Source organism: Semicossyphus pulcher, unplaced genomic scaffold (genome assembly GCF_022749685.1).
Source record: "Semicossyphus pulcher isolate SPU_LCO1_2020_fin unplaced genomic scaffold, fSemPul1.0.p SCAF_8, whole genome shotgun sequence".
Classification (NCBI taxonomy): Eukaryota; Metazoa; Chordata; class Actinopteri; order Labriformes; family Labridae; genus Semicossyphus; species Semicossyphus pulcher.
Window position 1 is genome coordinate 17,102,308 of NW_027211759.1, and position 13,941 is coordinate 17,116,248.

The 13,941-nt window shown below is 43.8% G+C and overlaps 1 protein-coding gene across 1 annotated transcript in view; it reads right to left on the reverse strand.

The window, feature by feature from the left end:
* Positions 1 to 2,969: 2,969 nt before the first annotated feature.
* grm3 (glutamate receptor, metabotropic 3) overlaps positions 2,970 to 13,941 on the reverse strand; it is a 38,563-nt gene continuing 27,591 nt past the window's right edge. The window contains exons 8-14 of the mRNA XM_069685678.1: positions 11,392 to 11,634; positions 11,097 to 11,286; positions 9,593 to 9,902; positions 9,288 to 9,481; positions 9,023 to 9,155; positions 6,633 to 6,810; positions 2,970 to 5,018 (exon numbers count right to left, since the gene is read on the reverse strand). Coding sequence (XP_069541779.1) covers positions 4,942 to 5,018; positions 6,633 to 6,810; positions 9,023 to 9,155; positions 9,288 to 9,481; positions 9,593 to 9,902; positions 11,097 to 11,286; positions 11,392 to 11,634 — 1,325 coding nt within the window. The 3' untranslated portion in view covers positions 2,970 to 4,941. The remainder of the gene's footprint in view (positions 5,019 to 6,632; positions 6,811 to 9,022; positions 9,156 to 9,287; positions 9,482 to 9,592; positions 9,903 to 11,096; positions 11,287 to 11,391; positions 11,635 to 13,941) is intronic.

Below are 13,941 nucleotides of genomic sequence, written 5' to 3' on the forward strand. Positions count from 1 at the left end.
GAGAGAAAAGTATTTACAGTACATCTAAATGTCTTTTTCCGTTGTTCTGGGTTCCCTAAAAAAGACATTAGGAATCTTAGTGTTGATTAAACTGCTTCTATTTAACATTGATGAGAAGTGACAGTAGATTTACTCAGGTACTGCACTGAAGTACAATTTTAGGTACTTGTACTCATACTTGTACCTATACATACAAATACTTAATTGAAGAGGGATAAAACTCTATTAATTTATGTTCCAGCTATATTTATATTTTAACAAACAAATCTTTAAAACCACATGCATTGTTATGTGTTTGCACCCCTTTCCCCCTTTGTGACCTCTTCCAAAAAACAGTGTCTCGTTGGGGCGCCTCCTGTTTCAGGTGTTATGTGCTTCAAAATTTCTCAGGTGGCTCATTAGGACAGATGTTCAAATAAGTAAAAGTAGATTTCATAAAACACTTTTTTCATATGGTTATTTTTATACTATTACTATACGAAGGGATCTGACTTCTGTCTCCAGACTGCCACATAAACATGCACGTTGTTTAACAGTTTACTGGAACTGTTTACTGGAACTGTTTACTGGGATGGAAAGTGGATACTGTTCAATTGTATTTCTTTGTGTAATGACCTGAGCCTACCACCAGAGGGCAATCATTGCCTGCTTCTAAGAGGATAATGAAAATGTTCTAAAAAAAGAGCAACTGTTGGCAGTATGATGTTACTAGAAATAAGACACAAAGTACCTCTACCTGAACTGAAACAACACTCCTGTCCCTTTTGTTTTTCTGCTACATTTTGGGATCTATATTTCTCCTTTCTTTCGCTTTGTTTATGTTTTTTCTTTCACTCATTCCTTCCTGAGGAGAGCACACTGGAGTTCATTGTCCTGAGGCAGGGAGCACTCCACTAGATGGTTTAATTGGAGTGCCATCACTTAGGGAACAGATTAGGCAGGAGTGTTGGAGGCATCTTTCAACATTTGCCAACACACACTATGAATAGAGCCTGTGTGTGTGTCAGTGTGTGTGTGTGTGAAAGTGGTGGCGAGGGGCTGGTAATGTTACCGAAGAGACAAATCTATCCGCACTGGCATTCAGCATTTAGATTTTATAGACTCACACACACCGAGATAGTTTGCAGAGTAGACACAGAAGGAGGCGCAGACGCCAGCAGCTGCTTGCTTGTTATTTATTATGATGTCATCACAGCCTCGTTATTGCACGTATCAGAAACACGGAGCTATTGCTTTGCGATCGACAAGTTTCCAGAGTCCAGCGTGACCTCGGCTTCAGAGACCCTGTCTCGTCTCAAAGCCTTTAAAGGCCCCGGACACATTCTGTTGTATAGCAGGGGGGGGCTACAGCACAGAGACCTTTGTAGAGCACATGGCAGTTGGCAGAGGCTGAATAGAGGAGCGATGTCCGTGGTGCATGGTTTCCTGTTTGAAAGGGATATTCATGAGTGAAGCCAATTAAGGAAGCCACAGAGACAGTAAGCAGGTACATGAGATGATAAACTGAGAGTAGTGTAGGGAGATTTTCCTTTTCCCATACACTCTCTAACTCCTTTATCCACCTCCCCCTTATCCAGCCTCCTCAAGGTCCCCCTGCTGGCTTGTTTTGCAGCCACATCTGAGTGCTTCAGCCTAAGTGTGGGCCACCAATCTGTTTGTCTGGCTTAGGTGGTCTTGGATGAGAGCGGCTCAGCAGCCAGTTTCACACATACAGTAGAGCCGGGGCGGGGGAGAGGTCGCAGGGGTGAGCTGGACTGAGAGAGAAGGGGTCAGAGGAAGGGGTGTGAGACTCTTGTCTGAGTCTAGTCCCTGGACTAAATGAGAGCAGAATCAGGGTTAAGTGATCTATTTGTGCGGCCATTTAAAAGCTGGGAGTAGAGTACTGGGCCTTCGCTGAGCCAAATCTCATCAGTCAGTGCCAATTTGAATCACAACCAGCACCCCGTTTTTCCTCTTTCTATCCCTCTCCTTCCTCCCTCCCTCCCTCCCTCCTCCTCATGCAGACAAACAAACATGCCGGCAGCGGATGTGCCGGTGGTTGTCCATAGCAACTTGCCATGCGGGGTGTATCTTGTGGGAGCAGGACCACAGAGTGAATGGCTAAGCCTTCTGCTAACAAAGAACTGCGAATCTCAGAGATGCTTTTGAGCTTTCATAGCAGCGCTGTGACTTCTGGGCTGTGGGAGTGCTTTACATAATCCAGCAGCAGCAGCAGCAGCAGCAGCAGCAGCAGCAGCAGCTCCCCTCTGCTCCGCCACACCGCTCTCTCCTCTTGCTCCCTGCACCTCGCACACACGCCCCGATGTAGGTCGGCTCGGCTCGGCTCATCCTCCAAAATTCTTTCAATCTATCATTCAGTGTTATTATCGCAGGGTTCTGTTGGAGAGGTGTAAACTGGTCAGGAGATGGATCTGCCTGAACCTGCTTTATCAACATGAAGAAAGTAGATTTAAAACGCCTTTCCAAGGATGCAAATAAGTGATCAGATCACATGTTTTGTCCAAAATATCGAGTAAAACGGTCACAGTTTATTTTAGACAGCATATTATAGTATGGAACCATGTAAGACCAGTTTAATAATAAGCTACTTTCTCTCTAAAAGCAATAAGTCCTTGCACGGCAGGCCTCTCTTTAAATCTGCTGTAGAGCTAAATTAGTCGACTAATTTAGGCTACTTAGATTGTCTTATAAACTTTAATTTACATATATTCCCACCTCATCACTGCCATATTTCCATCCACAAACAGGACATAGATGTTTTCATAAATGTTATTCATATAAGTTCTGCTCTTTTGTTAGCCGGGATCAGCCAGCAGCTGACACTGTGTGCTCTGCCTCCTCTCGTGAGCCTCTCTGGGACTGCCGAACGAAGCCAGCTGCTCCACTGTGCCTCTCCACGTCAACACATTTAACACAGACATGTAAACCGCACACTTGAATAAGTCGACGAGTCAATGACTTCATCTTAGTAGTGTATGAGCCTCTCTTCCCCTGTCTTTCTTTTATTGGAGCTGCTTTACTGTTCACAAAAATGCAAAGTTAAATGAAGAAAGAACGGGGAGGGGGAGAGGAAGTCACTTCAGTCTAAGGATGCTCAGATTCACTGTTTGAACACAAACAATGGCAGAAGGCGTAGTAGGGACTAGAACTGGCTGGCGTAGTGTTGCCCTGACACCATCGACTGTATAAAAAGATGGACACGACAGCTCTCCAAAAGTGAAGCCAAAACATTTTGAGCGACCCCTGCTGACTGGCTAGCTCATAAAGCCCGCCTCCTCCATGCTAACAGATGGGACATGAGTCAAACTATAAAATCAAAATACACGCCAAATACATTTTTCTCCAACATGGTTTCTATCATTATAGTTAGTTCTTATCATGCTGATTTACATCCACGTGTTCATTTTTCTGACAAGTTTAGTTTTAATTAGTTATTTGATGCTGTCAAAAGGATGATTGACAGCTCTGTTGACCAATACGGCTCCTGCAGACGATCTATTCTGGATTAGCAGCGTAGAGGATGAATGATGTAACTAAAACAATCACGACAGTCATTGAAGTTTCCATATCTGTGAAGGTCTGCTTCAGACCAACACAAGAAGCTGTTCTGCTGTTAAACACGCCGACGTGACGACGGATCCTTGCTGTTTTTTCCGGTAACTTAAGCGTGTGCTTTGGTTAGTGGCTACAGCGGCTCCACCCGCTAATTTGTACTGCGCGACTCTGGCTCCAAATGACGTCACCATCGCAAGGGAGTATTTAGGCTTCAATTTTGAGTAGACGCGCCGTCCATCTACATATACAGTCATTGCCTGACACATGGACTCTATACTGGGCTCACTTTTACATCTACCAGCTGGCAATGTAAAAGTGATCTCTTACAACCTCTATCAAACACACATTAAGGCACATAGCCATATTCAAAACGTCACCACATGCTGTATCAACGGGGAAAAAACAGAAGCTACCACTCCCCTGTAGTTGGAGAAATTCAACATGTGTTCAGAAAAGCAGACAGTTTCCTCCATCAGTGTTTGAGTGGACAGAATTTCATCCTTTCAGCTCTGCTATTTGTTATCATCAGCACAACAGTTTGAGAGTGGGAGTGAACATACTGGTGCTTTGGTGAACACATGTCTGCAACTATGGCCATTTAGATAAAGGGATTCAATAATTAGAAATAGAAAAAAACATTTTCCTGCAAAAAACAGCCACAGAGGGTTCTTCATACGAATCTAGGATGCAAAGCGAATCTGTGTGGAAACTGCGTCTGGCACAGTGCAGCTGTAAGTCGATGAAGGGTTCCTGTACATGTCCGTTCTCACTCTGTCCAGCTGATCGTTTCGTCCACATTCACTCTCAGATCACAAGACTGTCAACATTGTGCTGTTTGAACCATCAGTAGTATAATATACAAATGTACAGATACACAATAGAAATGCATACATAATTGGTTATTACAATGAGACCTACAAAAAAGCATGAGAATAAAAAGTCTGTGAGATATTGCAGGTGAGGCAAGCAGAGCCACAGATGTGCATCCAGACCGAGGGACACACACACCCTCCTACCATGAGTAAGCGCATGTCTATTTACAACCGTGTCATAACAAAGCTATCAAAAACAAAGGCTCCAAAAATTCCTCCTAAAAACTTTTTTTGTTCTTTTGTTTCTCTACTTACAACAATGTCGATTCCATGTATGTACATCCCTAGAAAATAATTTAATTATAGTTACACACTTTCTACATTTGTGAAACGATACAGTTCTAGTCCACAAGGATGGGTGTATGTTTGTTCGTTTGTGCGTGTATTTGTGTGTATGTGTGTGTGTTTACAGTGTTTGTATGAGGCGGGGAATGATGGTTGGCACAGGGGGTAATAATGTTCATGGATTGGCTAACAGTCGCAGGGGCAGATTCAGAGAGTGGACTGGATGTGGTCACAGAGAGGACGTAGTGGAGTCGACGATTTCTCTCCCGTTGCACACGGTCGGGACGTGTTGGGCGCTGGCCGAAGCTTAATAAGAAAAAGAAGAAATTAGAAGATTAAATATGAGGCATTCTTAAACATTAAATTATTTCGCAGTCAATGAGGGCCTATGTCCACTAACGGCATTTTTTGTGTGGCAGCGTCTAATTTCTATACAAAGCTAGTGCAGTTCAGAGTTTTCAGTGCTCAGGGTCCTCAGCGCAAAAATGCCCTGTGTCAGCTGATTTTTGTCGCTGCGCTCACTGCGCTCTCAGTTGAAAATAGTTCAACTTTTGGAACACCGCCGCGCTCGTCAATGTCACCTCTCCCTCAACGACCAATCAAAATCAACAAGGGGCGGGACTTCAGATATCAACTTTGTCAACAACAATGGCAGAGGGGAAAATAATCCTTTCGTTTTTTTGAGGGTACAATTTGCAGGTGTTGAGCTGCTGCTAACGCAACGCCACGATTCCTTTCCATTGTTTTTACGTTTTCTTTGTCAAGTTTCCTTGAATAAAAGCAAATATTAAGCACACAGAGCAATTTAAAACAGACTTAACAGCTACTACAGAGGGAAGCAGAGGTGCTGTTTCTTTAACCTTCTTAACCTAGCAACAGTGAGCGCCGGTGAGAAGCACTCTGAAATTGAGGTTGTGGGCGCTGCCAGTGCAAAAAACGCCATTAGTGGACGAGGGCCCTTATGCTACCAAAGAGACAAAAATTATAATAATTTCTTACAGCTTACAGTAAAGGGACATCCTGATATTATCATGCCATGGCCACAAAAATATAAAATAATCATAATCTGATGGAGATCTAGATTCTAGCCTGGAAGGAGCATTGACCTTACAGGCGAATGAAATGAAAGAATGTCGCATAAAAACGCCATCTGGTATGGTTGCTAGTTAATGGTGGCTATTTACTAGCACAAAGCATATTTCTCAATGTATTTTTTTCCGTGAACACCAATAAGCGATTTAATGATAAAATGTCACCAAAGCTACAGCTACAGAAATAACAAACTGGTCCTGTTAAATGCAGAATTAATCTCAGGACAATTGCTCATTGCTAATTTACATTTGGAAAAGCATGTCTGGAATTACACCAACTCCTAAATGATCTTTTTGTGTGGCTAATTAAGCACTGCGGTTTTGAATTTACTCTGGGGTGCAATAATAATTACATGCTTTGTAAATATGTGTGCTTTTTTTTGTTGCCACACAAATTGTAATGTTTAAAATATATTTGAAAGATGTCATTTCTTGGGGGCCGTGCTTGTTTCTTGGCGTATCATTGTACTGCTCGACACTGCAGCTGTGCCTGCAAGGTGCCGTTCCTAAAGATCAAGTAGGTCATGATGGAACCTGTCAATCATGTACGACTGAAAAGATAATACATTAGAAATAACTGGAGACCTTCCTCACTTGTCACATGGTGTTTTTTTATTGTTCTGTGGCTGCTCTATAGGAAGAAAATACAGATAGAATAGCGAAAGCAAACACTGAGATACTTCAATATATCTTTCTCTAGCAAGAGCGAGACGCATTCTGAATCCTCAATCCTGAAAACACTCATTTGACAGAGGCGTTAAAAAAAGACTAAGAGAGCGCTGCTCTAAACCCTGTCTCTTTAAAAATGAGGTAACTGCATGAAACCTACCGTGGGATGCGTACGTGGTGGCAGCCCCACTGACACTGAAGCGATTGAGGTTAAGCCTGTGGCTCGCCACATTCTTCTGCGGCTGAAACATGATGATATGGACCTTAGGAGCGAACATACAGCCCAGAACCACAAACCCACTGAGGCTGACTGAGATGCACATGGTGGTGGTCTGAACCTGCCGAGGAAGGAGGAGGAGGAGGAGACATTAATTAGTGCTCAGACTTTGATGGATAAAAGTTATGCAAATGTGGTGCAAAGTAGTTGCCGTTAAGAGCTAATTTGATGATAATAATCTCTAATAATGAACGTGTTTCAAAGGCACTTTTTGAAGGAGTTGTGAAAAGTGTTTAAGAGGGAGTAAAACAATAATAAATTAAAGCTGAATTCGATAAACAGAAGATAAATATGGAGCATAAAAACGCCTAAAGTAATCTGTAAATGTACACGGAGTCAATGAGGCCTATAAAGTGAGAGTAACTCTTTATTGGCAGACTTTGTTACCTTTCCACAGTCCAGAGGATAACAATTACAGGACGGATCAATAAAAGACTTAATCAACAAGGACCACAGGCCAAACTTAACAGCGTCTCTGTTGTTGCTTTAACTTCATTCTCTGTGATTTATTGTATAAAATCAATACTAAATACAATGTTAGGTTGTTCTATAGAAAGGTATGCTGTATGTCCCTTTCAGGCTGCCATATCACTGCTGTGTCTTACTTTAAGTGGCTGAGGGAAAGTTACCAAGTTCAATAACAGCGACTCATGAAAATCACAGTTCTGTACAGAGAGGCAAGTTAGAAATCAACCCTTCAACATCTCAGCGGTGTATGTATGTATTTATGTGTGTGAGTGGGTGGTTGCGCGTGTTGGGGATCTAATGCCTCCACCTGTCTAATCTTAAAGTCAGATTACAAGGCCAAAGAAATGCTTATTTCAGAGAGAGAGGGAGAGAGTGGTGAGAAAGTGAGGTGTTTTTTTTCAGGGATCAAATGAGCAGCCCCGGCATCAGCACTCCTCTCATATGCCCTTTGATACGGTGCACCGTGTGTGTGTGTTTGTGGAAAGTGTGTGTGCCTAAGGTGTGTGTGAACTGCATGCTTAAGATTTGTATGGATCAGGTGAACACTCACTCCCCTTTGCTGTTAAATCTGGACATGTGTCAGCAGTTTGACTGAGCCTGTCTCCTTGTCATCCCAGTACTGCAGCGCGGGGACTTTTGACAGCAGGATTAGAAATTGTTTAAGTTGCCACTACACTTGTGTAGTCATGGTAACATTATTGGGACTCAGTTCCAAAAATCAAATACCAAGAAGGAAACTCATTACATTTTGGGAAATATGTTTTTTGTTGAAAGTTATGTGTGGAGACTGAGACAAATCTAATATCTGTGTGGTAATGTGAAGCTAACTTAGCTAGCTGGCTAACTTAAAACAAACGAGCCGGGAAAAGTTTGGTACATTGCCCCTGTCATTTATACACTTCTGTTTTATGGATTAAACAATAAAAAAAAGCTGTTTCCTGTCTTTATGCTAAAGCTAACTTAGCGGCTGCAGGTGTTAGCTTCATATTTATTAACTGACAGACATGACAATAGCTGTGTCCCAATCCAGGGGCTGCATCCTTCGAAGTAGGCGGTCTACGGAGGATGCACCATTCATTGCCTGTGTAGACCGCTAAGGCCGAACTTAAATGAGATGGTCTGGCCTATGGAGGATTTCCTGTTTGCGTCACCAGCTGTTCCCGCCCTTACCCTCAGGTCAACAAATGGTGCTCCTGTCGCTTAGCAACAGGTAGCTAGTGGGCTAACTAGCTAGCATAATTAACGTCACGTAACTTAACCTATTATTTTAAAGATAATTTGCTTCAAGGGCCCTTTCATTTTGTTACACATATGTAAAGCTAGCTATTTGATTGATTTGATTGATTTGATTTGATATTTTCGTAAAAGTCCGCCATCTCGTTTGAATTGGTGCGCAATCAATATCGGGATACGTTGGGCCACCAAAGATGCAACCCATGGATCCTTCATGGCTCGGGAAAATGAGGCTGCATCTGAAGGAGCCTTTGAATTGGGACAGCCTTCGACGTGCCGCTGTGATGCAATCAGCCTTCAAATATGTCCTTTGAAGGCTGCAGGCCCCTGGATTGGGACGCAGCTAATAAGATTAATCTAATCTGACTCTTGGTAAGAAAGCTAACAAACATTTACCGACAAAATGTTGAACTTTTATGTCAGAATTGCGTTATGTTTACTTGGGTTGGAACTAGACATGTAGTTGTGGTAAAGGGTCTTAGCAGGAAACTAAATTTAGGTCGATGAGATGTTCTTAATTGGCAGAGAAAGGTGCTTGTGTTTTTGTGTGTGAATGTTCAAGAAGATGGTACCCTGTAGTCACTGGATGTGACATAGAAGATGGGAAGAAATGCCAGCCAAATTATACAGGTGGTGTACATTGTGAATCCAATAAACTTGGCCTCATTGAAGTTCTCGGGGCACTTCCTGGTCTTGAAGGCATACCTAAAGGGCAGAATCATTTCTGGTTAGATAGACACAAGCTGGAAAACAACTGATACCAACTCTAAAGAAGCACTTTAGGTTGACACTTTAATTAAGTTTGGTGACATATTGAACAAGTAATGACACACTTACACAGTACACAGGATGACCAGGAGCACGTCATATCCCAGTGACAGCAGCATGCTGGAGTCGCGTACGTTACACTTGAGGATGACTGTCTGTCTTCGCTCTGGCAACGTGAAGCGCCGTGTCCCGGGAACTTCCAGCAGCAGCCACACTGACACCATCACCAACTGGACGGAGATTAAACTCAGACAGATAAACACCTGAAAAAAAGGGAGGCAGAGGTAAGTGAGGTCATTAAGATCCTCTGTGTGTCTGTCCGTCCATCCGTCCGACTGACGCAGATGGATGGACGTGATGCTGCAATCACTCACCTGAGAGGACGGGCTAATGAAGCGTGGCCTCACTGCTCCCGCTCCGTCTTTCACGCCATTAAAAATCCTGGCGATTCTGTTGGTCTTGGTAAGGAGGGCGGAGTAGCAGACAGCAAATGACGTGCCCAGCCCGAGGCGCCGAAGGGCACAGATGGCAGGAGAGGGTTTGGCCAAGAAAAGGAAAGTCATGGCGTAGGACATGAAGACTCCCAAGAGAAGGATGTAACAGAGCTCTCTGCCTGAAGCCTTCACCAGCGGTGTGTGGTTGTGTCTGATAAACACCCAGAACACCATACCAGTGCACATGAACCTGTGGATGGGGGGGAAGTTATGCAGCCAGACAGAGAATCAGCTTCATGAAGTCAACTTATGATAGGTTCATGTACTGCACAGAGTATTTTGGAAATGTGCCACGAAGACCAGAATATCTAATAACATTAATAAAGCAAAAATAATACATGTTTGGGTGTGGAAAATGACCTAATAATATGGTCCAGTAAAATATAAGTAGGCCTATAGTATTCAACCTCAATTGACCTTAAGCTTAGCCTCATTCCACTTAGTTACTGTTGCTACGCCTATCAAGTGTAAAGGTGGCAGATATATGCTACCACTCAAAGTAGTCTTTGAAACAAGGGACAGAGGACAGCGGTAGGCAAAAGCAGACTTCTAATTTCTCGCCAATGACTGTCGAATTTTGCTGACATAACAACTTTCCATTGCAAAATTTATCAGCGGGGGCTAGCTATCAAATTAAGCTAATGTTAGCGCCATTAGTAAGTTAAAAACATGAACTTTTTAACGTTTTGGGCTGATTCATTGGAAGGACTTTTGGATGAGGACTAATGTGTTTTTAAAACGTAATGCTGCTTTGGGTAACACTGTGTTTGGATGCTAGAGTGATAGCATTGCCAAATCTAACAGTAAGCAGGCCAGAGCTTCAGTCGCCAAAACATTTTTCGCGCCTAGCACAGGCTTCACACAGAGCGAGGAAACTCTCCACATTGTATGTTCTAGCTATTAAGAGTCTTTTTAAAAAAGTTACCTTAAAAGTTATGTAGTAAGCTAATAATGTGCTTCTTGGTCTTGAAAGCAGTCTGTTAATGTAGGTTGTAAGCTAGTTAGCTGGACATGCTAACAATTGCAGCTTATAGTTTAAGCACATGAGAATCCTCTTTATCCATTTCTCACACTTGAACTCTGTTTTTGGTTTTGAAGAGGCTTTAAAAAATACAACCCTTCTAGCATTTTTACTGCTGAGTCTTGCTCTTATGAGAGACTCATAGGCTACACACTGCTTCAGCGTGTGAAAAATCCAAAGCTTGACAGGCATACCGTTACGCTTGCTAAGCTATGATCTGACAATCACTGTTCTGGAGGAGAGGTTTAGCTAGAGTCAATTCCCTTCCCCCAAACCAACATCTATACAAACACACAAAGACACACTACACCTCTCAGGACCAGTCAGAACCTGACACCATGCTGACAGCTCTTTATCACTCACCCGACACACGCGATGGTAATTGGACCAATGGCCCAGGCATCTTCCCACATAATATAGTCCTCAGGAAGGTCGTAACAGGACGTCAGGTCTTCAGTGGGCCACTGGCCAGGAGCGCAGGGCGAGCAGGTGAACTCATCAGCCAGGTATTCATGAGGCTCGCAGGCTGTGCAGATCCAGCAGCAGTACTCACCTGAGAGTTGGGAATATGAGCAGCAGAGTGTGACAGTGAGAGTATTCAAAAGGCACTGCTGCTTTCTATGGTGTTGCTATAATAAAAAAGAACATTGCCTCCTACCTGCCTGCATTTTCTTCATCTCATTGCGCTCACAGGGGTCGCTGCACTGCGAGGTGGGCACCACTTCTCTGGGCCAGTGAATCAGATCGCTGCTCAGGCTCAGAGTCTCTGCCCATTCTCCTACGGGCACGTACACGTAACGATCGGCAGAGCGCTGGTAGCTGAAGATGTTGTATCGGCCCATGCCGTCCCCCTGGGAATCAAACTTCACCGCCGTCTCGATGCCCGGAGGAGTGAAAGGTGCTGGAGGAGACAAAGAGTGGAAAACAAATGAGGAAAAAGGAGATTAAAGCTGAACCAATCACAATCATTCATCCCATTGATGTCTCATTGATGCCTCCTAAAAGCAGCAGTGAGGACAGAGACAATAAGCCGTGGTCAGTTAAGCCTCAGGAGTACAGAATACACAGTGAAGGGCATTACAATAGCGTTTTCATTACTGAAGACCAGCCAGTCACAAAAGTATTTGCTAAGAGGCCATAAATGTCTGCAATGCTTGGTAATATCTGTGTGTATCAATGGCCTCCCATCCTTCCCTGGGGTCACATTGGGACAAAACACTGCTCTAAATCCTGATCTGACAAAGGTTATTACCAAATGCATCATTAACAAACTTCCCATAAAGCCGTATAGGCATAAAGGCAGAGGACTGATTCCCTGGACAGTGCTATAGCTGCCCACACACAGATAGAATTAGCCTGTGGGTCTCTTATGTGAGGGAGGTACACTGCTGAAACTGCCAAATTGGTTTGTATACAAGTTGTTATGAAAGGATTACCATCTACCCCGAGGATGTGGGAACAGAAGACATTGTGAAATTGGCAGGAAGCTGAAACCATTAAAAAAAAAAGAGAAAAAAAGTAGAAAGCGGCGATAGACTTGGAAAAAAAAACCTAAGCTCTTGATGCGATTCAGGCAGTGACGGACCTGCCAGTGCTGACACTTGGTCGTTGTGACACAGACAAACTGCATGTCACTCCTACGGTGACACGTCTGTCCTTACAGCGGAGCAATCAGCTCCGTGCTGCTGACACACTGAACAGCGCCGGGTGTGATACGCCGCTGCCTTCCCTGTCAAATGGTGATGTGGCTGGGGGATAGCGCGGCGTACACTGGGTTTACAAAGCATCACTCTTTAATGTTAACAAGCCTCTCCGCAGCATTGATGATACTGTGCTGCCTTCCTCATATCTCTGTGTCACTGGGTAAGTGAAGAAATCACGGGCCAAATTCTGTCTCCAAACTCGGGATCAGTGGAATGAATCAAACACAGATTGGGAATATGCTGTAAGGCAGAAAAGTGTGTGAGGATGTGCGCACACACACGCGCCTGTGGAAGCTCCATTAGGTTTTACTTTACAGTGTGATGGTTAAGGTATTGCTCTGAGCACAGTGGGAGGCTGTGCTGACAGAACCAAAGCTCTGACCCTGCTGTTAGTGCGCGTGTGATGGGGAGTGTGTGTGTGCGTGCGTGCAACACTGACAAGGGCTAAAGCTGTGCTATTGTTGTTAAAGCTCAGAGTGTTCGGAGAAGAATGGTGTGTCAGACGGCAGCAGAGGGGGTTAGGGTTTATGAAATCCATAAATCACAGAGACAGCACAACCCTCTATCTTTCTCTCCTCCCCCTCTCTCTCTCTCTGTCACAGGAAATTCTAACTGTCAAGTCTTCTTTGGATTTTGGGGCTAAATGTTTAGGTGACAGCTAAATGAAAATGATTTCAATAAGAAGGGACTGATAATATCTTCAGACGAGTTATGAAGCCATTAGACTGCAAAGTTGGCAGATAATAAAGTCTGCTAATAACGCTGAGCAATAAGACAAGCTGGGCCTCCTCCTCTTAGACATCCATACACATTCTCAGAAACACTTTGCCACTAGCTAATTATCACAACTGCACCTTATTAGGACCTTAGATGTGTGCTGAAGCCTAATGAGCTGCATGTGGTAATTACGTGTAATACAGACTAAAGAGATAACGGCGTTAGCCTACAGACCTATTTGAAGACATCGTATCGTCCTTGACTTCCCTCTTACAGATCACTTTCAGAGAGCAATAGACTCAGAGGACGGGCGATTCCTCCCTATAACCAGCACCGGCGACCTTGCTGACGTGACAGAGCGGCTTATCAGAAAAGTGTAAAAGGGTGCAAGTTCGAGCCGTCGAAGGCCACCGAGAGTCCTCCTGCGACTGCAGAGAGCTGAGACAAGCAGCACAGGGCCTTGACTGATGGACGCCACTCTCACCCCTCAACACTGTCCCGGGCTGATTCTAAAAGACTGGTGAGCTCAGAGGGAGACTAAACAAGACAAAGAGTTCACAGCGATGCAGCAGTGTGAGGCTGTATTTGAAACAAATGCTAAAGTCAGCCTACATGCAGGGACATTCCTAGAGGGAAAAAATGACGTCCATAAGGATAATAAATGTGGCACAATTTGACAAAATTTGAATGAACCAATCATGTATTGCAGTTTTTTTCTGGCACATGACGTACATGAAGAAGTACACGCCCATGACCTAATGCATAGCGTAACTTGAGCTGCCATAGAA